This window comes from Falco rusticolus, chromosome 1 (assembly GCF_015220075.1).
Source record: "Falco rusticolus isolate bFalRus1 chromosome 1, bFalRus1.pri, whole genome shotgun sequence".
In the NCBI taxonomy this organism is placed as follows: Eukaryota; Metazoa; Chordata; class Aves; order Falconiformes; family Falconidae; genus Falco; species Falco rusticolus.
This window is the reverse complement of record NC_051187.1, coordinates 6,487,511-6,510,167: the sequence shown is the minus strand read 5'-3', so window position 1 is coordinate 6,510,167 and position 22,657 is coordinate 6,487,511. Positions and strand designations below refer to the sequence as shown.

Below are 22,657 nucleotides of genomic sequence, written 5' to 3'. Positions count from 1 at the left end.
AAATTTTCAACTTGCCCTAACTAACATAGCTGAAAAATGGTGGGTATATTTACTTGTCCAAGTCAAGTGGCTACTCACTCCTTTTTAGTACATGTGCACACAAGATATGAATTTTTGCCTAAAAACTGTGGAGGGCACCTGGTGATTTGGTCCACATACCTAGAGTTTTGTGTGAAAAAATATTTCATTGCATCCAAATGTTTTGCTTTTCTTTTAAGATTCAAAATTCCTTGGTAATTTTTTTTTTTAATTTTAGATGAAATGACAAACTGTCTCCTAGCAGTATAGCAGATTGCAGGATTATTGGCAAATGAAGAGTTTTGCAGATCTATGCACTGTTTACAAATTCGCAACAAGCGAAGTAACATGCAGGTTATCCTGTAATAAAATTCCAGGTTTTAGACTCAAAACCATAGCAAGATCAGCTCGATTTAGGCTATTTCTACTGGGAAAGAGGCACCACCCTATCCCAAATTCTTGTGAATTTTTTGGCTCTCAGTAAGGCTTAAGTTCTTATTTGGTTTTGACAGAAAGACTTCTTCAGTTAGGCTGAAATGCCATCATGCCATCTCAGTAACAAAAGGCCACGTCCAGCAGCTAGCAGTGACTGGAGGTACCCTGTCTGTGGGCAACAGGAACATCAGCAAAGTTCCCGATAGAGTGCTCTTTGTAGGACATCACAAAATGCACAACTTAATGCCCTGAATGTACCCCTTTGTGAGCCGAGGAGATGACAAGTCTTGATCTGTTGCCTGGGTGACGGGGTCCTGATCTGAGTTACATTTGAATGCTAGACCTTTGTATTTAGAGTTTCAGAAAGTGCTATACATGCGAATAAATGTATATGTCAGTGAAGATGTAGCACAGCTATTGTTCATAGCTTAAGATGTGTAATTTTACATAACCATGTGTATGAACAGCACGATACAGTTAAGTTAGCTTCATATGGGGAGAAATCTGTAACGAGTGGGAAGGGTGCACCAGGTGGGGTAAGGTATGCATGGGAAACAACTCAGCCAGGCATCATTTAATGAAAACTCTTGGCACGGCAATCTTGTTCACAGTTTGATTTCCCTTTGCCTAATACTCCTCTGCCTTCTGTGCCCTGGCAAATTTAGAGCTCTTAAAAAACACTTTTCTCTTTCCATTTTGTTTCTTGTGGGCTCCCACCATTTTTGTATTCCTAAAATATAACATACATATATGTGTGTGTGTGTATCTGAGAAAGACTTGGTTATTTTTAAAACAATTTAATTAAATTGCTACGAGTTTTTATCTGGAAACTATGTAGTAGTTTACATGGATTTATTTTTAATTGATAGAGAAACAAAATACAAGGCAGATAGATTGTGGGTTAAGAGAGGCCATTTCTATGTAACAAAACTGATTTACTGTTAAATAAACCAGTACAAACTGCAGTATAGACTGGACCTTCAGATGTGGAGTTCTGCCAGCATCAGTGGGAGCTGGGGAAGTTTCAAGCCAGGTCTTTTTCACTCAAATGATGACAGCAGAGGCACATATAATTTATTTTATTTATCAAGGGAGATTTTAAGAGGCCTGATCACTCAGAAAATGCAGGCCCTTGTCCTCAGCTGTACTGAATAAAATGAGCCTTCACTGAGCTGGAGCATCATAGTATAGATGGCTGGAGATTCCCCCCAAATGACCACAAACCTTTCAAAAGCTGGCAGCTCACAACACGCTGCTCTCTAAGGCAGAACATTTGTGTTTGGATTCCCAGATGGTCCTTCCCTACCCGTTCTCTTATTCAGGGTATATTTGGAACTGCCAGCAATATTCACAAGACAGCTATCTCTCCAACAATAGAGACAGTGCTACTGGGCTAGCTTTTCAAGTCCTGGGAGACATCATAACAGCATCTCTGTCTTGCCTTGTTCCAGGCAGCTGAATAGAGGAATATAGCGGAAAAAACAGTCAAAGAATCAGAATTTTACTACCCAGTGAATGGCTTTAGTCACCCCGTGTAGCATGGTATGCATTCTCAGAGACCTTAAGGGTACTACCTCTGTTCCTAAACACTCGTGTGATGTCAGTAACCAGAATACCTAACAAGCTATTGCACCTTCAAGCATATTAATAAGTTAAGGTGACATGCTCTGTGTTTGAAAGACTCCCCTCCAGCTAATGTGAGGGAAGAATTCACTAATGATCTGAGCAGTTGCAATGTCATGATTTTAATAAGGTTCATATGGCTAAAAACTTAAATATATGCTTAAAACAGCCACGTAGGAATGCATGTAATAGCAGTGGTGTGGGGCAGAACTAAAGGATTTTAAGGAAACACTGCTGTTTTGCACGGTGCAGAGGGGAAGCCTCTAAGATCACCCTGTGCACCAACACGTAGCTTTCGGGGCACTTGTCCACTGGAGTCTCAGCTGCTGAAGTCCAGCCCAGCTTCCCCCCCCCCCCCCCCCCCCCCCCAATCCCAGCAGGGAAAAAAAACTGGAAGGTGGTCCCTCTCCTGTTTCTGGAGGAATGCTTCACTTCCTGCCCATCTCCAGTGTCTGTAGAATATCCTCCTAATGTGTGCTGGGCTGACAGTGACAGATAGGACCATCGACCATAACAATTATTTGGATCAATTTTTTCCCCAATAGTAAAATGACACTGCAGAAGAAAAGACCTTTGGTAGTTAATTTAAAATTGAAATGAGGCTAATTTCTTTTATGCTACAGAACTTGTATAGAATAGTCAGGTACATCTGACAATTTACAAAGATACCGGTTTTTGCTTATGCACTCCCTAGGCAGCAACTTATAATAATCTAGAAAATACTCTGGAAGTGTCTAAGCAACAGAAGAGAACTTGAAAACATTTACTATACAACTAACTGCATTAGAATAATCAAATTTCCCTAAATCAAGAGGAAGAATTAAATTAATGGAGCAATAGTTTGACAAGTTTGGCTTCAGTTAGTAGACATAAGCAAAATCATTACTTAAGCATATTGTTAATTATGTTTAAATCAAGAATAAATTGAGTGATAGCTGTTAATTAGGCTTGTGTGCACAAGAAAATAAGCAATAACATTACAGCAGGCTATAAGTATCTAAGTGTGTTTGCACAATAGTTTTATCCACATGAGATGTGGGTGAGGGAAGCGGGGGCGCACGTGACTGTGGGTGCAGGCAGGCTGGGAAGCGGGCACCTCGCCTGCTTTGTTTCAGGTCGAAGTTGTTTTATTGTTTAATATAGATGAATGAACAGAGGCTCCGGTTCTGCTGTCAGTTCACTCTGGGCCACTGATTTACCCATTTTTCAATTAGACATGCCACTGAGACCACAAAGAGAAGAGTCACGATCTTTATGAAGTGCAGCCCTCACACATACTGCTACAGCCACAGCCAAGGGTCTCAGTTCCACAGAGCTGATGGCCCAGTAAATGGGAGGAGGGGTGGGTCATGAGGGGGTAGAATCTCCTGAGTATGTTGGACCCTTAAACATGTTGCATCCTGCAGACTCATATAAGGCCACGTAGGTGTTCAGATGGCATTAAAGTTCTCGATAAAGGAAAACTATTTGGGTCTGAAGAAATATAGATCAACTCATATGAAGTATCTTTGTATCCCTGGCTTATTTTCTAACCTCTAAGTCACCCACAAAAGCACTCGTGTCCACGTACATAGGTGGTCAGAAACAGTCTTGGAAATGAAAGACGAACTTACATTAACTGATTGATTCTGTGAACAAAGTCGAACCACAGTGCTATTTATATATACAGACTTCATAATTCAGCAGTTTAGCTAAAAGGACAGAATGGTACATGTGAGCTTGGTATGCTGTGACATTGGCGTAATCAGGTAGACATCAGCTGACCTAAATCTGCATGTCAGCATCACTGTACTTACAGTGGTCAGGACAGCTCTGCAGCTAACGTCATCTGTGAAAAAGGTCTTAAGAATTTTGCATTTGAATTGTTAAAATTTCAGCCTGGGCTGACTCTTAGTCTGTGTAACAGTAAATCAAAAAGTTACACACTTTTGTACCTTCCTATGTCGTTTTACCAAATCCGGTGCAGTGGAATTTCACTCATGGTAAGGGATAATAGTCCTTCCATTGCCAGTTACAAAAATGCTTTCTGATGCTTCCTGAACAGTTCTCCAGTAAGTTATAATTCAGAAAGTTGGAGTACAATTTGACTGCACAAAATGAACCAAGCTTAAATACATGAATGGGCTGGTATTAGCCTTGGCAATGCACCCATGGTAAAAATTACCTCCTTCGACAGAGAGCGAGTTTGTTCAGCCAACACGCAGCATTAGACCTAAAATCCCAAACCTTCCTCACAGTGAACTTCACTGAATGTGCACAGTAATGCAGCAGTGCAATTGCACATGACTGCCAGGTCCTTCCTATCTGCAGGCTATTCATGAGACGTAACTTAGAATGGGAGACAGGACCAGCAGCATGATTTGGAAAGTAGCGATATTTAGTTACTCTAAGCCAGTGCTTGAATTTATTTCCAAAGCCAAAGGTTCCTGAGACTCTCTGCTTTTAGAGCAGTCATGCTCAAACCACACATAAAAATCAGACCAAGGGGAAAAAATGCAAGATATGGCAAGTACGGGGGCCCCATTTAAGAATTATTTGTTTTTCCAAGGTGCAAACAATTTCATAAAAATGGAATCTAAAGCACTTATTTATACTAATATTTCAAGCAGATATTGGATCAATCCTACAGAATATTTTCTGCACTGTACTGTTAAACAAAGGGACCCAAAAGTCTCAGGTGATCAAACATATTGATTGAAATGGCTTCTTTTCTGTGCCATAAAAAACTACTACACAGAGAACCTTTTTTGTATGTGGACAGGCAGATGAGTAAACGGGCTATTCAGAAACAGTTCGGTCTTCTAAAAGAAAGCTCAGAAACTTCAGTTCCCACCGGTCAGTGGGACATAAAAATTCTTAACGTTTCTAAAAACTAGGTCATCAATCTACAGTAGAAGAGATCTTACTCCATACAATAACAAAAATATTAATCACACACAAACTGGAGTGGTTACTGTAGGAAAACAAAATGTTGACAATCATGCATTAAAATTCTCACACATTATAGTGCATGAATGCACTTTTTACATTCTTCTGATAAAAAGTATTTCTTAATGCCTGCAGTTCTTATTATTTTTGTTGCTTCCCATTACATTATAAGGGTAGAAGATAATTAAAGGTTATCATTAAATTGCACAAGTTACAATTTAAAGAAAATGTCAGTCAGTATTAAAGTGGTTTAAAAACTGAATAGACGTTGATAACTAAATTATTATATGGAAACAGTGTTTCTGTGGAGAAAAGACAGCTTCCTCCTCCCCAGCCTCATTAGGCACACGCTCCATGTTACTTGTGACTTCTTTTCGCACAGTCTCATTTCTGACTTTTCTTTGTCAAGTGCTCATTGAAGGTGAGGTTTGCATTTATCTACCTGCTGGGCTCCATCTGCTTCTCAAAAAGCTCAGACCTAGACATCCTTCTAGTCGCAAGCCTGACAGACACTGTCAGTTTTTGCATGCACTTTGTTATTTATTGCAAGCAGTAGCAGCCTGTAACTATTAAAATAGTCAGGACAAGTGACCAGATTTGAGTGTACCACTCAAACTCTTTCATGTGACAGAGTTCAGATGCTGGAACTGTAACTTAGCCTTAGTGTCCACTTCCCTGTCTCGCTGACAGCACGGCAGGTCCCAGTTAATGTTTATGCCTTTTCCAGTATGCGGACATTACCTGTGCTCTGATCAGTTTTGAGAGATAGCCAATGAGGGCTGCATTTTCAGAAGGGTTTTGAACGCAGGAACTCAAACTGAGAGCAACAGAAGCTACCGGGGGTTCAAAAAGTGTGATGGTTCCTGTATTTGTTAATTGGGAATGGAGCTACTTTGAAAATCCAATCAAAAAACCAATGCACCCAAAATACATGTTATTATCTGTTACAGTAAGACTGCTAAAGATAACACTCGGAAATTCAAAGGGCTCACCTACATATTAACCTAAGAAAAAATAAGACACATTTAAGCAGCTATCACTTATTCTGTTGATTTTTTGGCTACTCTAAAGTATTCAAAACTCCCAAGAAACAATAATGAGAGTGGTTTAAGAAATACATGGATTGATGCTTCTTTTAACATATGACTTTTACTGTTTTCATATCATATTTCATTTTTTCCCATATATCTATTGAGAATAAGCACTTCTCTTAAAATACTGAAGGCTACATTTTGTATACAGACCAAACTGCAGGACGTGCAGCAATTACATGGAATTGGGAAGCCCTGTTATAGCAGGCTCGTGCACTGAGGCAGGGAACAAAAAAACCCCCAAAATTCCAGTCTGTACTCCAGCTATTACTAGGAAAGTTTCTCCATAAAATAGAACACAACTTTAAAATAAAAATGTGATCAAGGATGTGACTAATAACCTCTAACATTCAAAGCACAACTTCAATAAGCAGTAAAGTGAGGCAAAAACATTTAAACCCAAGCGTAGCTCTCTTTTCCCCTGTAAAGAACCAAGCTCAGCAAAACTAAATTAACTACACATGAGAAAAGAAAGGAATATCAAGATTGGAGGAAAAAGTAGTCATAAACTGTAACATCTACTTAAAGTCAAATGTGAGGAAACAAAATTTTGGTTTGAATGTATTCAGTGTAAATGTGAATGTCTCTTAAAGAGATCAGAAGGAAAGTAGAATCTTGATTAAATTGTGTTAATTAATGGTAATGGGTGGCTCTCTTCAGGAAGAAAACAACTACAGTTAAACAATGGAGTTCAATTAGTAATTACTATCCAAGGTTTATAAACATCATGCTGTCTTGGAAATGCAGATTCATGGATTCTGATCCCTGTTACCTTAAGGTAAATACACAGTAACTGCAGCAAAATTACATGGACTCAGGCAGGCATAACTGAAAGTAGAATTTGGCTGTAATCTATTACTGGTAATTCCCACTGAGTTGATTGTGCTATTTCAAGCTTAATCAATGATGTGCTAAGAGGAGAGCCCTATAAAAATGTCAGTGCAAACAAAAAGAAAATCAGGATGATTTCCCCAGTGCTGATGGAATTCCTGATGCTCCAGATGCTGCTCTGCTAAGCAGCTAAAGACTTTTCTTTACTACATGTAAAGGAATTTCTAAAGAACAAATATTTTGCTACAAACTTCACAAATTGCACAAGATGGCAGGCATTTCGAAGGCACTTCCCAGGGTGGTCTCTCGCCCAGGAAAGTCATAGTTTTCCACCTATTTGTTTCAAATTGCACAACACCTAAGTATAATAATAGTATTTGGAGGAATGTTTCCAATAGATGTGCTAACCGCACACCATTTCTTTGTGCTGCTGCACGCTGCCTGCTGGAGAGCTTACATCAAGCTCAAAAGGAAAGTGGTTGAAATAACAGGAGCTTGAAACCGAGGGCACATCTATACTACAAACTGTAGCATCGTGCTCAGACATCACTGAGGGGGGGTAGTGAAAACTGCCCAGCCACAGCAGCAAGTATCTATGAAGTATCTATGCATTTCCAAGACAGCATGATGTTTATAAACCTTGGATAGTAATTACTAATTGAACTCCATAGTTTAACTGTAGTTGTTTTCTTCCTGAACTATCTATGTGAAGGTTATTTTTAAATGTTGTTTCAATTCATATTTTATCTATGGGATAAAGTTAAAATCCAAGGCAAGGCACCAATCTACACAACCCAGATAAAATGTCAGCAATAGATTTATGATGGCTAAGAATGAGAAATTGAAATACTTCAGAAGTTATTCTGCTCTCTTTCTCAGAATGTGTCTGAAACATATGTCTAGCTATAGAGTAGCTTCTCCTAACTGAAAGACCTTGAGTGAGAAGACGTGCTGTCCCAAATATCAGTAGTTTTGGATTGCTGGAGGGAGGATCTTACTGTGAGAGGTGTTTTCAGATGTCTCTGAAACCCCCTGCACAACTGCACATATCCTCATCCTTACTTTTGCCTACACACGTGCAGTAATGTTAGATTTTTTAATTTCTGCTATCATGTTGGGTGGTTCCCCAGATGCAAACTACATCTCAGTAAATAGAGATGAGGAGAAGACTTGCTTTGAAAGCACACTCTGGAAATAAACTGAAACTCTGAAGTAGATGTACATTTAAAAACTCCAGCTGATTTTTATAGGACTGGGCTGTGAAAACACATATTTTTTTTGCTGAAAGTATTGACCTGCTGCTTATAGGTATTAGAAAGTCTAGCCGATGCTAGCATGGCAGCTACAGGTGATTATACCGTTACCAATGGGTTATTAATCTCCTTGAAATCAATGCCTCATCTCCCGGAAATGGATTAAAAAAGCTGGGGAGGTACAGAAACACCCAAGGGAATTATACAGAAGCCATCCCATATTTTCTAAAAATCTAATTAACTGTAAAGTAATTTCACTCCACTGAGACCATAATAGCAGAGACGTAAGAGAAGGAGCATTAATTTGCTTTCGTGCCTATTGATTTCTGGAATGTAACTGAAAGAGGCAGGTATTTTTAGTCCATCTTAAAAAAAAATAGTTTGTAAGTGAAGCTTTTTCAGTGCTCAGAGAGAAAATCTAAACAACATTTAAATGTCTTGTTTTGCTGCATGCTCTACTCATACTGTGGAGTTTCATCAGTAAGTCGGAATAGTTAACAGCTCTAAAAATGGGCTGGTCTGTGCTTTGGACTTTTCCTTCTGATCCATCAGGAATATTGACTTTACACCCCCACCCACCTTCCCACTACTATAGTGCTACACTGATCGAAGGGAGCTCTGCAGGCTTGCCAGGTCACCTACGGAGGCATGCGGGAGTGCGTTTCGCTCTTCATCGCTCCGTCTTTTCTTTTCAGTTAAACTGTCACTATTTTGCAAGGAACACTGAAAACATCTGCCAGCGCTAGTACCGGTGGGAAGGCCTTTCCACCCCGACCAGCCACCTGTCTGTTTGACAAGGATGTTCCAGCACCCGCACAGCAGCCTGGCGGAGGGGAAATTCCAGGAGCACTGAGGCACGGCTTGTGCTGGCCACTGCCGCCGCCGCTGAGTGCTGACACATCCTTTCTTGCAGGGAACGGCTGCCACGGGGTAGCAGGCTCTACTGAATTTTACATGAACCTGTCAATATAGTACATAACGTTACAATTTTGGTGCTCCTCAGCAACTGAAATCAGCAAGACATCACCTCATAATTTACCGTAACAATAATACCTTATCTGGTATTATCTAAAATGTGCTCTTGTTTATGCCCTGTTGGTTTTGTTTCCAGAACGTTTCATATACATACAACAGGAACATTGTTGCTGTACCTGAGCCTGCTCCTGGTAACAGAGCAGCAAGATTGATTTGAACAGCGGTGTTCTGGCTTTCCCCGTGTCTAAGGACATGTGTAAAGGCACAAAGTTCAAAGAATGGAATCCTAGTCTCAAAATAAACACAAAATCCCTATTGATTTCATTCTGGGATTTAAAAGCTAGAAAGATGTAATGATAAAGCACAACATGAAAGAGGACTTAGTCTGGGCCAGTGCATCTTTTTCAAGACTTGAACCAGAAACAGGTTGTAGTTTAGGCTCCATGGAAGAATGGGACAGATGCTTAAAAGTTAAGAGATGGCTTGACTGGACCAGCAGGTCAGTTTTCAGACAAAGCCCCTAGTGTGAGGGATGTGGTGTTTCTGAAACATCATGTAATGATGATTCAAAGCAGATATTTCATTAAAAATATATTTTGCAGAAAGTAGGAAAGTTACTTCTGATCTTTTCTGAATCAGGATTACAAATACAATTGAACGAGAAGATTTTACCAAGTTTTAACCATCTTTCTTTTGGTTTGACCACATCTAGTAACGCATCAGTTGAGCATTTCCTCTTCAAACAAAATGAGCTTTGCAACTCGGTGTCATACTATCCTTGGTTGTACTGCAACTGTAATTCCAGAAGAAAAATTCTGGTTTGGTTATTTCAAAAGTCACCTTCTCTCTGTTACATTAATCTGCCAAAGTCCAACTGCTGCAGTTAAACTCACTCCCACAATTTATCTCACACATGCACACAAACACACAGAGTCTCTCTCTCTCTGTCACACACACTACTCCAGCTGGCTTATTTCTGGAAAGTAATAGATCTTCCTTCACACCTAAATCTGTGTTTTAATTTTAGTTCACTCTCTTCAAAACCAGAAGCCTGCATTCTCCGTAACCCTAATTTTTGTTCCATCTGCATCTAAACTGCAAGGTAGATATTCAGTGTTATGATAAAGTGAAGCACTTAAGGAAAAATTCATATCAAAAGTCTTGTTTCTCAGAAGTAAAAGCTAATACGCAGTTTTGGGAAAAACATTACAGTTGCAATCCTGTGCACCTAATGTGACTATTTATCATTGTTGGGCACTTCTGACTGGATGATTCAAGATTTAGTTCATAGTTTCAAGACATTTACAAGAAGATAAAGGAGAAAACATTTGGTAAAAGATGATCCCATACGTTATAAATAATGACTTCTGCGGTGTCACCATAAAATATCTTATAATAATGAACCAAGGTGAATAATTCACACAATTTTCTATTGGCCTGAAAAATTAGATTATTTTTTAGGAGCTAAGTGAACAATAAATTCCAGTTCCAAATGAGCAGCACTGCAGATAGTTTGCAACCCTTATGCAAATACCCACATGAGTAAGGGAAATAAAGGCCAACAAAGTGAACACTGCTATACTCCACTCACATATAGTATGTCAAAGCAATATGACCACAGAAGTCACTGGCAGGGTATGCTCCACCAGTTTAATAATTTTTAAAGGCTTTTACAATAATTTTCAAATGCCCCTAAAGTGGTCTGTCCTTTCTGTTAGAATTATAATTACTATTCCAATGACAACTTAGAGCACTGCAATCAACTGGTTTGCTCGTGCGTTCTAAACTTCTGCTTCATTTTTCCATAGAGGGTTATTTTCCTCACAGAGCGGTTGCTGCCCTAAGTCGTTCAATAAATTTGAAGATTTGTTACTGCATTCAGTAGCAAATACATTATTGTAAAATACACTGTAGGTGCAACTAAATAAAGGTAAAGGCTGAAACTCTCCCTTTTTATTGTAAGCAAGAATGACACGGTATATGGAAAGCTCAGAGGTTAATACACTAATAAAAGCAAAGTCAACCCCAGTGATTTGGTCTGATACATTGTCTATTAGGTCTGTGTAACTCTATCCAGAAATAAATACCCTATTTGTTGGAATAACGAGTATTTGTAGCAGTGTCCTTGTGACTTGTTATATACAAACATGAAACTGCCCTATGAAAGACAAACAAGGAACCTAAAGAAGGAAAATTCCTGTCTGTTTAAATAACCTTCATATTCATAACCATTCACGCACTCCAAATGTGGAAAAGAAGCCTACATACAATAAAATGTCAGTCTACAAAATTAAAGGAAATAATTTTTAAGCATTATCTGTTCATTGTTCAGGAAACTTCATTTTAGCCTGCTGCATTCTGGAATTATGACCTTCAGTCTTTAGCACTGGAGAAAACCTAATATTCACTAAGCAGGCATAAAGCATACATTAACTTTGGTTCCCTGTCATGCACCCTCCAGCCACTCAGTGTATCTAAAAGTTTCCAGTGCACAGGGATGCAGGCTTAGTCCCCAGGGATATTAAATATTACTTATGACTTAAGCAGATAAAATGCTTTCTAATAGTGAATAATTTCAGTCACTAAACATTGAGATACAAGGACCAAATCAGTACAGGAAAACTAGTCTGGGAAGATCAGTTCTTCTGATGCCTCCAAAGATCTTGTGTTTGGGTTACTACTCAGATCTCATGTACATTGTCCAGCCCAAATTTTAGGCATAAAACATATGACAAACTTCTGTGAAATGGTGTAATTTATTATTGAAAGATAAGTTTAATACTTTTAATATGGACATGCAAATTGAGGCTGCTTTGGGCATTCTAGGGCGGGAAATCCTTGCAATTCTGCTTTACATATGTTGAGCTTTCATCTTTCTTTCAACTGTAGGAGTGATTGTGTATATTGTCCAGGTAAAGAATCTTGCTTCTAGTTTCATCACTTGACTTCACAGATTGCACTAGCTGTACTGATAGTACCAAAACAACTGTAATATGTTTTTCCAAATAAAGAACGTGTTTCAAAAACATGCTGGTGCAAACATGTGCCCGGTGCTACAGGGTTTACACCAAAATTCCTTTGTGACGTTACTGTACATCAGGTGCTACTTTGACAGAATTAATTTATGCCACATCATTGTGAAGAATTCAAGAATAGGTATCAAAATATTTATTATTCTTTTAACCTCTTCTGATAGCACAGAATACAGATTATTCTGTGTTCAACTGAAACAATAAAAAAATGGAATTACAGAAAACCACTTGGAGTTTAAACTTGCGTAACTATTCTGTCATGATGGAGAACCCCTTAATACCACTGAGCAAGGGACAAGAAAGATTATTACAGCTGGATTACCAACTGTGTTAGTTAACATTGCTGGTACAAAAGCAGTTCTTGGTCACCGAGTTGGCATGCCAACTCCACTTCAACATGTAAAATGGGCTTTTTCAGCCAGGAAAAGAGGTATTGATGCCAAATAATTTCAAAGGGTCCTTAGGAATGTCATTCTTCCTTGTGGCTTTGGAATCTCTCTGCTGCAACGTGGTTGGAGCTGCAGCTGCTCCCAGTGCCTGGGGAGCCAGGTGCAAGACTGCCATCTGCTACTGGGGGGGACAAGAGGCTCCTTTGCTTTCTCTTCTCAGTAGCACAGAAAACAGGTTTTTATTCTTAATATTTATCTGGTTTCTATGTAGCTGCAAAATATACCTACCTGACTCTTCGTGTTTGAGGTCTGCTTAGCTTTGCATCGTAGATTGGCTGGAGGAGGGATAGAGACAGTCAGAATTTCATTTGTGCAACCAAGCCGCTCACCAAAGTGCATGTCAGTATACGGCAGCAGTTGAGCCGAGCACAAACCAGGAGGTGTAAATACCACGCACACCGTGGCCTCCAGCAACAGCGAAGCCATTTAATGACCAGCACGTAAAGCTGCACACTATGAGCTCTCAAATTCCAATGTTGCATCAATTACTCGGTCAGTAAGTAGTATTTGGGTTAGTAAGAATATCAGCTAACTGACCATGAACTTTGATTGGGATGCAAACCCCTTCCATAGGGCCTACCTATGGCTCTTTATACATTTTTATACAACTTTATTAACTCTCCCTCTTCTGAAGCCGTCATTACTAACATCTTATTTTGACATGTAAACTTGTATCCATGTTTAGGTTTCCTGCTAAAAAAGGAGTCTCATTTTCTCAGCACTAGGCCAGAAAACTTTGCAAGTTTCCTTTGAAAATGAAAAGCAGAAGTGGTTTGCTTGAGATACATTCTCTAGATCTTGGCTTGGCTACAGAAACAATTCCAGGAGAAACAGCCTCCTCCCCCCCTGAATCTAACACTTGACAGTAGGAAAATAATTCAGTACAAACAGAAGCTTTGTAACCACCAGGAATGAAATCCTGGCTTCACTGAAGAAAAAAGAGACTTCTGCCATCGATGTCATTGCAGCCAAATTTTCTTTCCAGGTCATTTGAATCCATGTCTCACAGCTGGTTGCCCAGGTCTAGAAGCACCACAGAATGTTTTTTGGCAGTTGGATGCTACTGGAATACCCAGCGTCTGCCTGCTACTTTGGCCAGTGAATTTCATCACGGCAGAGCTGGTATCACACAGAATCAGGCTGCAGTCTGCCAGCACGGAGAAACTGCCCGTCCAGAAGAGGACCTTTCCAGGTTCATGTGCTTTACCAATCTGTAGTTATGGCTGTTTGTGCCTGGAGTCCCAGTCCAGCGGCAGCTCGTTCTGTTGATGAACACAGCATCTGTGTGATGCACAGCTCCTCTAAGGAACCACCGCTTTGTTATTTAAATAATAGTAAAGGTAAACACAACTGCTCACAACTCTTATTATTTACTGACCCCAGGCATAAAAGAAAGAATGTTTTCTGTGAACATGGTAGGAGATTACCGCAGGGTTTATGTGGAACATTTCTACAATCACCAAGTGATTTTTTGTTATCTTTTTCAGGAAGAGAAGTGGTTAGTGTTAACCCAAAAAAGTCAGTAAGCCTTCTGTTGCTTTTAGTTCTTTAAGGTGTTGGAACTATTAACCATTTTTACAGATACTAAAACTGAGTTTTTCACATGATCCCAAGGAAGTTAGATATCATTGAACTTCAGGAGGGATTTGGCATCCAAATTTAAAAAAAAATCTAGCTAAAACACATGAATTTTTGTGACTTGGAAGTCTTGTGAAATAGAGGCATCTCTTTTATCCTAAGAATATAATGATATCCTAGATGCACAAAATTATGAAGCATCAGGACAGATCCGATAACTTCAGTAGATGTTCCACAAACTATAAGGAATATTTCCAACACATTGTTTCTCCTGCAGTATTTTCTCTTTTTGGACTTCTTTACATCTCATTCACAAACCTTTTTTTCGTACTGATATCTTATCCTTCTTCGCATGAGAAAAAACCCCACCCTGACCTGTGTGCAGTGACTAACACTAAACCTTTCCAATCACTTTACAGACGTTCAGTAGTTTAATTCCCTTTATCATCATTGCTGGTCATTAAAACCACTGTCCTATTGTTCTGCAACAAAAAGTACATTCAGGCTATTCATGCGTGCACAGATACTATTTGCTAGAATGTTCACCCTGTTATTTCCCTGTATAGAATACTACGAGGAATAAAAATAGTTCCAATAGTCTGTAGCCCAAAACCTTAAAAGAGATGTAAGAAAATGTGTGTGTGGGATCAAGCTACCAACGCAAGAGTCTGGAATGACTGTGGGCTTTGAATCAATGGATTTTTTGTTGCTACCTCTCAAGTTCAGAAGCTTTTTCACACTGCGAAGTGTTTTCCTTTAATTAAGTTAGGACAGGTTTTGTATTTTTTGGAAAACTCTCAGAAAACAGGATTTGGAAAGATCTCTTGAGTTTTCATGTTAGGAAGTTTATCAAAATAAATTTTTTCTTTATATCCATTTTGTTTGGTAAGTTATTGTGGATGACCTTGCCGAATCACATATTTTCTACTCCATACTTTGCAAAAGAAATAACCATTTATTGTAGAAAGAATATAATGTTTAATGTAGTTGGATTCAGTGCTGCTCTGGCCCTTTCCCTTCTCATTCACTCTTTTGCCTACAATTTCTCTGTAGACCTGTATAGACCTGAATTAATAAGCATAAAGAAAAGGAAACAGAAAAGCACCTTGTCAAAATCTGAAGTTACTGCTTACAGCCTAGCTTTGGCTGCCAAATACATGAGGTGCTGCTGGAGAGTCCTTGAAATCCATCAGGATTTCTGCAACCATTACTGAGTTTAGACAGTTTAGATGAGTTTAGACACTACAGTGATAGGTGGCTGCGGAGCTACAAATAGAGTGCTGTGCCAGGAGAATTGTTTCTGTTCATTTAGCCATCATTGACTCAAGATTTGGACACTGAAAGGAGCAAGCTCCTCAGCTGCCATTGAATTTCAATTAGAAAATGGTACCCAGCTCCCCCAGGGACTTTTGACCCTAACTCAGCCTAAATTGTTCAGACCAATGCCAATGAGTGGTCAACTGCGCATCAGCTGCTCTGGAAAGCTCTAAGCACCTCTCGGAGTTCTCAAGTACATTTCAATGTACTCCTTCGTGTGGACCTGTGCAGAGGCAGAATCAGCTGCCTGTATTTACTGAGCTCCCTGAAGGAATTTGTGAATGAACTGCATTAAGAGGCTGCTGATGCCTTGTGGGAAATCTCTGAAACACATTTTGGTTGGAATTGATTCTTTATGTGCCCTGTAGCATATTTTCTCTGTCTCTTTTCTTTTGCACTGGAATCCTTATGAGAAAAGTTGTTGTCTTTTTTGGGGCAAGATTTCCATTACTGTCTCATCTCAGACTGAATTTCCATGTTTAAGTATATTCTGTTTGAAGCAGCAATTAATGCAAGCTCTATTCCCCAGAAAGAAGAGGTTGGGATTTTTTTTCTCAGGGAGGATGAATGGGAAGTATGGGAGGCTTGCATCTGCTTAAAAGTTCTGTTCGCTTACCTGACGAGGGTGCAAGAGAGACATAAGAGAATGAGCAGAAATCGGTTCCCTGCCTTGTAGATCCTAGATAGGAATTTTCTAATGAGGAATTTCAGTATTTCCCAGGATGACTTAAGAGGGTCTGAAAGTAAGGCTGTATACTGCAGTATTGAAATATGACATAAAATTGACATTATTTAATTTATTTTAGGGTTTTTTTTACAACACAGATAGCATAGCACAGTAAGTGCATTAGACATTTTGGGATTCTACCGTCTCGCATTTCACTGCTGTCATCTCAGTTTATCAGCAAAACAATATTTTAATAAGAACGAGCCAAGAATATTGGATGGGATCCAGGTCCCTAAATGAATTTTTCCTCTTTCATCTGACTACAAATGCTATGGATGTGGCCAGACAAGCTATGTCTTCAATTACACATAAGCAAGCCTATATTCTTTAGATTATATTCTGAATTACTGTCAGAAAATATTAGTCCTCCTCAGTGTAAGGTGGCGGAGGAGTCATGTGCACGCAGCCCATGGCAGTGTTTATGCACCGTGACAGAGAAGAAGTTGGGGCACCGGTCTGACAGTCACGGGCACACAGGCTTGGCCAGCTCTCCACAAGTGCTGTTCAGGAAAACTAAATCATTGATGCTGTAATTAAAGTTAATACAGAATCAGGAAGATACACTTAAATCAGGACTAAACCCTTACCACTTAAAACTTCATTTTAGAGGTGAAACACTTAATAATAAGGATAGAATGACACAGAGGACTACAATTTCTTAAAGTTTTGGTGTTAAGGGTAACAATGACCGCTGAAGAAAATAATGGCAATCGCCGTACAAAGTCAGATATGTGCGTATATTTTGGAACATGACATTTTATAGCTGGAGCAAAATCTTCCCTTGCACAAAATACACAAAAGAATTATGATAACTTTTAAATGATGGAAATTTTAAGATTAAATTCCAGTCTTAAATGCAGTAGATAATACCAGTGATTTGGGACTGCGTGTAATTAAAAGGAAAAAGATCTTCACTTTCACTGATAGCTGTTAGAGAAAATCCCAGGTGGTAGCAAGAATAACAGCATTTGGCACTTTGTAACTGTGAAGTCTAATAAAGAACTGCTTTATCTTGTATTTACTACAGAGTTTCATAAAGCTGAACTGAAAGCTCTAGTAGCTTTATGTTTGTTCAAAAATACCACATGATATTTAAAGGTGTGTTACTAGGACTAAGCTGCTCCTGTTGCCTAATGCTGCACAATAGCTCCCACTGGAGCTACTATTGAAAAAAGACCATTTTCTAAAATAAATGAAGAAAAAATGCATAAAAACCATTAAAGCATATGAAGCTAAACCGTTTCCGTTGTTGGAGTATTACCTGTATAGCTGATTGCCCAAGCAGTTAAAGATTTATGCCTTCATTTTGAAGTTGCTCAGTACCTTAAGTGTTACTGTGTGTTTAATAACGAACGCCTAAAGCCACTGGGGGACCTATTTGCACAGCTACCGCAGTGATTTTTACCCCATCCTGGTTTTACAAGGAATTTCAGTGTTGCAAGCACATGCTGTTCAGATAGACTGAAGTGCAGGAGTGCCAAGTTCAGAAAACTCTTATTTTCCAACAGGTACATATAATCCCTATTTAGCCAGTGATTTCCATTTTCACTGAGCTTTTACGCTGAAAATATTTACCGTTTTCGAACCATTACTTTGCAAAAGTGTAAATGATAATTTTGAATCATTCATCTGCAATTAATTCAAGCTTTTAATTTCAGTTTTTTAAAAGGTTACTGGTCTCCAGTGACCATAAATATTAATTCGATTTTTTACATACATATCTGAGCCTTTCCAAAACATGGCAAGTGTAAGGACCTCATCACCTATAATCAACACTCAAGAATAAAAAAGTGGTCCTGAGAATGTACTAATAATTTAATCTTTTTAAAGTATTTTTTCATTAATAGAAAGACAGATTGTAGAAACAAAAATATGGATGCAAAATTAAAAATTACTGTAAAAAGGACAGAGAAAGGGGATGAAGAGGGTGAAAAAGGACAGAGTGGAAGCAGGGTGACCTGAGTCACAATTCCAGCCACCCGTGGACGGCTCCACGCTGCCTATGGCCACCCCGTACCCGTTACTTGCTGTAAACAGCTGCTTGGTGTGTTTTGTATACTCGGGCCTCTTTTTCACCTTTCAGATGTTTGGGGTTTGTTGCAGCTTCCTTCAGTATGTGCAGTACTTCTTGTAGTGAAGACAAAGTCCTGGGCTGTGTGACGGGACTGCTCTGCGCTCCTCTCTGCTTGCTCCAGTCATTGTTGAGCACCTTGGGAGCAATTCCTTGCTGTACTCTTGATATACGTGCCAAACAATTGTGAACTCTCCAGTCAGCACTAGATCTTCAAATGGCCTGTGCTGTGGCTGGTATATTCAAACTCCGTCCTGCTTTCACCTGTATGAGTTAGCCGAAGCTTCTCTGTCTGGGCCAAGAAGGTCCATCCATTCCCTACGTGACTGCTGTCTGCACAGCTGAGGACCGGAAGTGCTGCCCAGCTCAGTGGTTCGCTGAACAAACTTTGTAATTCTGGACAAGTCCAGATCTGGTGCAAATTCAAAAATTCTGTCACTTCTTGATACCTTCCTCCTCTCTCTGGAAGCAGTAATTAACAAGGTAGAACAGTGAAGATCTCCCTTTGCATGAACAGCGGTTGCTTTACCCTCCTTATAATTATTTTGAAACGGTATTAACAGTTCTGCAGTGTTCTCCTACCACGTGGCCATTTCTTTGTCTCCAGTGACATTATTACAGATTTTCACCCAAAAACTGGAGTGTAAAATTTTGGAAATGTTTTAGTGCCTTTGAAACATAGCTTCATTCTCAAAAATACCTGCGAGGTACATGCAGCTAGGGCTGATGGATTCACCCAAACCAGCCAAGTACCTGCTCGTGTTTTTTATCGCTTATGTATCGCTTCGATAAAGCACATCAGACTGTTGTCAGGCAAATCCTCCCGCATCCTCACCTTCTGCTGGCTCCAGACTGCACATACAGTGGAACATAGTCAAGACCAGCATAGCTGCACTAAACTCAGAAAAATTACACCAGCAATTATGTCTGTCCTTTCAGTCTGCTTTTTACTACCTTTTAATGTGATTCATGTTTCTATTTTGTTTTTACATCTTGAGGTATATTCTTTTTCATGACTGATTTAGTCTTCTATTTTAGAAAAATATAATGGCAACATGATTCTTAAGGTTATAGAAAACTACGCACAGTGACAAGCCAGAAACATGAGGCCAGAAAGCAAACATCTGAAATTACTATCTCACTTTTGAGTCCTGAGTATTACCTTCAGTCAGAAGCACTAAGGCAAGGAACCAGTGGCTTCTATTTTTCAAATAAGTGTCTTGGAGAAGGTCTTCACAGAAGAATAATTTACAAATTTTTTACTGATTATTTATGATAAATGTTTAGTGACTTTTATCTCAGCAGCAAATTCACTCTACCAGTTACTGTGGCACAATGTAAAATAATATTACAGTTTGCTGACATTAATTTATCTTGATTATTCTAATGATTTTATATTTTTATTGGTACACTGGATTGCAAAAAATGCAGTATAATTTAATTTTTACCATCATATGTGGAGAAACCACTGGAGGCATTAAACTGATGAAAGAAGAGTTATGCTAATATCACAAAAAAGGATGCAAAAATGATTTATGTTACATTCTTCTCCCATTTGCAGTTCATTAAGTCACTGTCTTCTTGTAATGACCAAGTGAAAATTAAAGTACTTCAGAGAAGAACTATAGGTTCAAGCATCATTAGAGGAAGAGAAATGGGTTCTTTGATGAACTTGACTGCAGAAATCTATAGAGCACAACTTAATCAGACTGCACATTGATCTTTGATGCTAGAAGGCAGGCCTAAGATGGAACAAATCTTTTTAATGCATATTTTTCCTTTAAAAAGTAGCATATGATGCATGAGAATGATTTATATTTAATGTACTTCAAGTTTATAAGGTATAATGGTACACTGCCCTTTCTTTTTTACTCACTGCAAACTGAAATTTAGAAAAAGTAGGTACCTGTAAGGTTAGGTATTCCCTTATATATTCTATATTACGTAGGATCTATGACTTTGGGAAACAGCATGTTGTTTCTTAACTAATGAACTCCCAATTCACTCCAAACACATAATTTACACTCCTTTGAAACAAAAGCCATGAGTTACAGTCAGTAGATAGCTGTAGATGGTAAAAATATCTTCAACTTATTAACTGTCTCTCCTCGAAAAAGATTTTGTTAACAACTTAATCAGATGGTAGATTGAATTCCATTCAGATATTTGCAATGCCTCTGATTTTGTAAAGTTACTGCAAGTCTGTAATCTGAAGAATTTGGTCCTCTGGAAAGAATACTACGGGGTTGCATGCCACACTGCGGTGCAGTGTAGTAGTGATTCTGCTCCAACAACTCTCTTGGTGTTCAGGAGAAAAATGCCTAACTTCTAAATTCCTAAAGGAATATGGGAAGTTAGAATGTAAATGTAAAAGGTTAAAAGGCTTTTTCCCCTACTGAAAGAACAAAGATTAATACTCCTCTTCCCAAAATGATCATAAAACTTTTTACAATAATAGGCCATAACATATCATAGAATCATGGAATGGTTTGTGTTGGAAGAGACCTTAAAGATCACCCAGTTGCACCCCCCACCACGGGCAGGGCCCCCTCCCACCAGCCCAGGGTGCCCCCAGCCCCGTCCAGCCTGGCCTTGAGCCCTGCCAGGGATGGGGCACCCACAGCTGCTCTGGGCAGCCCGTGCCAGCGCCTCAGCACCCTCACAGGGAAGGATTTCTTCCCAATATCTAATCTAAACCTATCCTCCTCCAGTTTAAAACCAGTACCCCTTGTCCTATTGCTACAGGCCCTACTAAATAACACAGGGGTTTATATATACTTTCTTCCAGAAGGAAACTTTAGTACTGTTCATATATAAATCAGTTATCTTCTAGGGCTGTATTTCACATCTTCCGCTTGTCTGTTCCATTTCCAAAAATAAGATGTGCTAAACCAGCAATAACAGATTTTAATGTGTTTAAATTTCTTTTGAAGTTCAGAGGTTAACCCACCCTGAAAATGTTGTCACTACTCTAGTTCACTATTTTTTTTTAATTTTTTATTGGGTGTCAGCGTAGACATGGCAGTGGGAACCAAATGCATTGCTCCTATACGTCACTGTAAAACACGTGTACCAGGACAAGACAGAGCTTTCTGAGCCTCCAGTAGTTTGTTCCAATTATGTGTCATGCTCAAGAATCTTCCTTGAGTTGTCATCTCAGAGGAAAAGCCCTCCAGCAGATCAATTAATTTCTAAAGGATATTCTTCCTTTCCTCCCATTAAACTATTAGTGCTAGTCAGACAAACACACAGGAAATTAAATAACTGCTTCTGAAATTACCAACTCCTTTTTCGCTTTCAACTTCTCCAATTCCCCCTATTTCATTCGCTGCTGAACACGCCTGTTTGACAGAGCAATCCCTTCTCAGCGTAAACCAATACAGTCACGGCAACAAAGCTGCTAGGTATTAAATACAGGATGATGGAGATAATTTTTAATCAGGTTAATGTGCTTCAATTACTATAAATTAGATTTCATTTCTCTAAGCAATCAAACAGTATTATTTGGGCTATTTAAAACACAAACTCTTTCAATAGTCCAAGTCATTTAGAAAACAGATATATCAACAAAAGTACGTCATTGTTCTTGATGTGCCAGTCACTTTATGCATTGAGTAGCATTTTTCTGAGAAAATTGGTCTTACAAACCCCATGAAATTGAATTTTAATGCTCATCAATAACAAGCCTCCTAAAATGGTAAAGAAACAAAGATCCAGCATGAACAAACAGCGAAAGTGACCTACTCATGAAAAATAAAGTTCTTACAACGGTAAGTACTGCCTGGGAGCCATCCCTCTTCTATGTTTCCAGTGGATTAAGAACTGTCAGCAGCACACTGCCACCAAGTCCTCTGGTTAGATTCTCTTGGCTGGATCTTTGCACCAGTGCAACCTCTTTAATTTTATCTGAGTTCAGCAAATGCACTCCACAGGACAGATTTTTATGCCAGCAAAGGCACATTCAATGAGCAAAGTGGTTTTATCTAGAATCATCTCAACAGCTGCAATTTCAGACAACACGAAAACACTCTGAAAAGGACATTACTGATCTGCCAGTGACACATTTTGCCCCCAAAATTCCCTACACTTAATCTTTTTTGTTCGAATTAGATGTTGAAAATAGATATTTTTTCCCCCTTCAAAATGGATATCCAGAACTTGCCTAAATATAAAACTAACTAAGCCTGCCCTTAATCTCAAGCAAGGGGTCACATAACAGACATGAAAAACAAACCCCGTGTGTGATGAGTTTGTGTGATAGAGGGCATAACAAACACCTTACTACAGTTTAATACAAAAATCAAATGGAAAGCTTTTGTATCTAGATAA

At 39.0% G+C, this 22,657-nt stretch overlaps 1 protein-coding gene across 4 annotated transcripts in view; it reads right to left on the bottom strand.

Annotated features, from left to right (window-relative positions):
* CA10 (carbonic anhydrase 10) overlaps positions 1-22,657 on the bottom strand; it is a 210,312-nt gene that overhangs the window by 68,020 nt on the left and 119,635 nt on the right. The window contains exon 1 of one of the 4 annotated variants that reach the window (XM_037406678.1): positions 12,864-12,994. The exons of the other annotated variants lie outside the window; for them this stretch is intronic. Coding sequence (XP_037262575.1) covers positions 12,864-12,974 — 111 coding nt within the window. The 5' untranslated portion in view covers positions 12,975-12,994. Of the gene's footprint in view, positions 1-12,863; positions 12,995-22,657 lie in introns of those variants that run through there. 4 annotated transcript variants of the gene reach the window in all.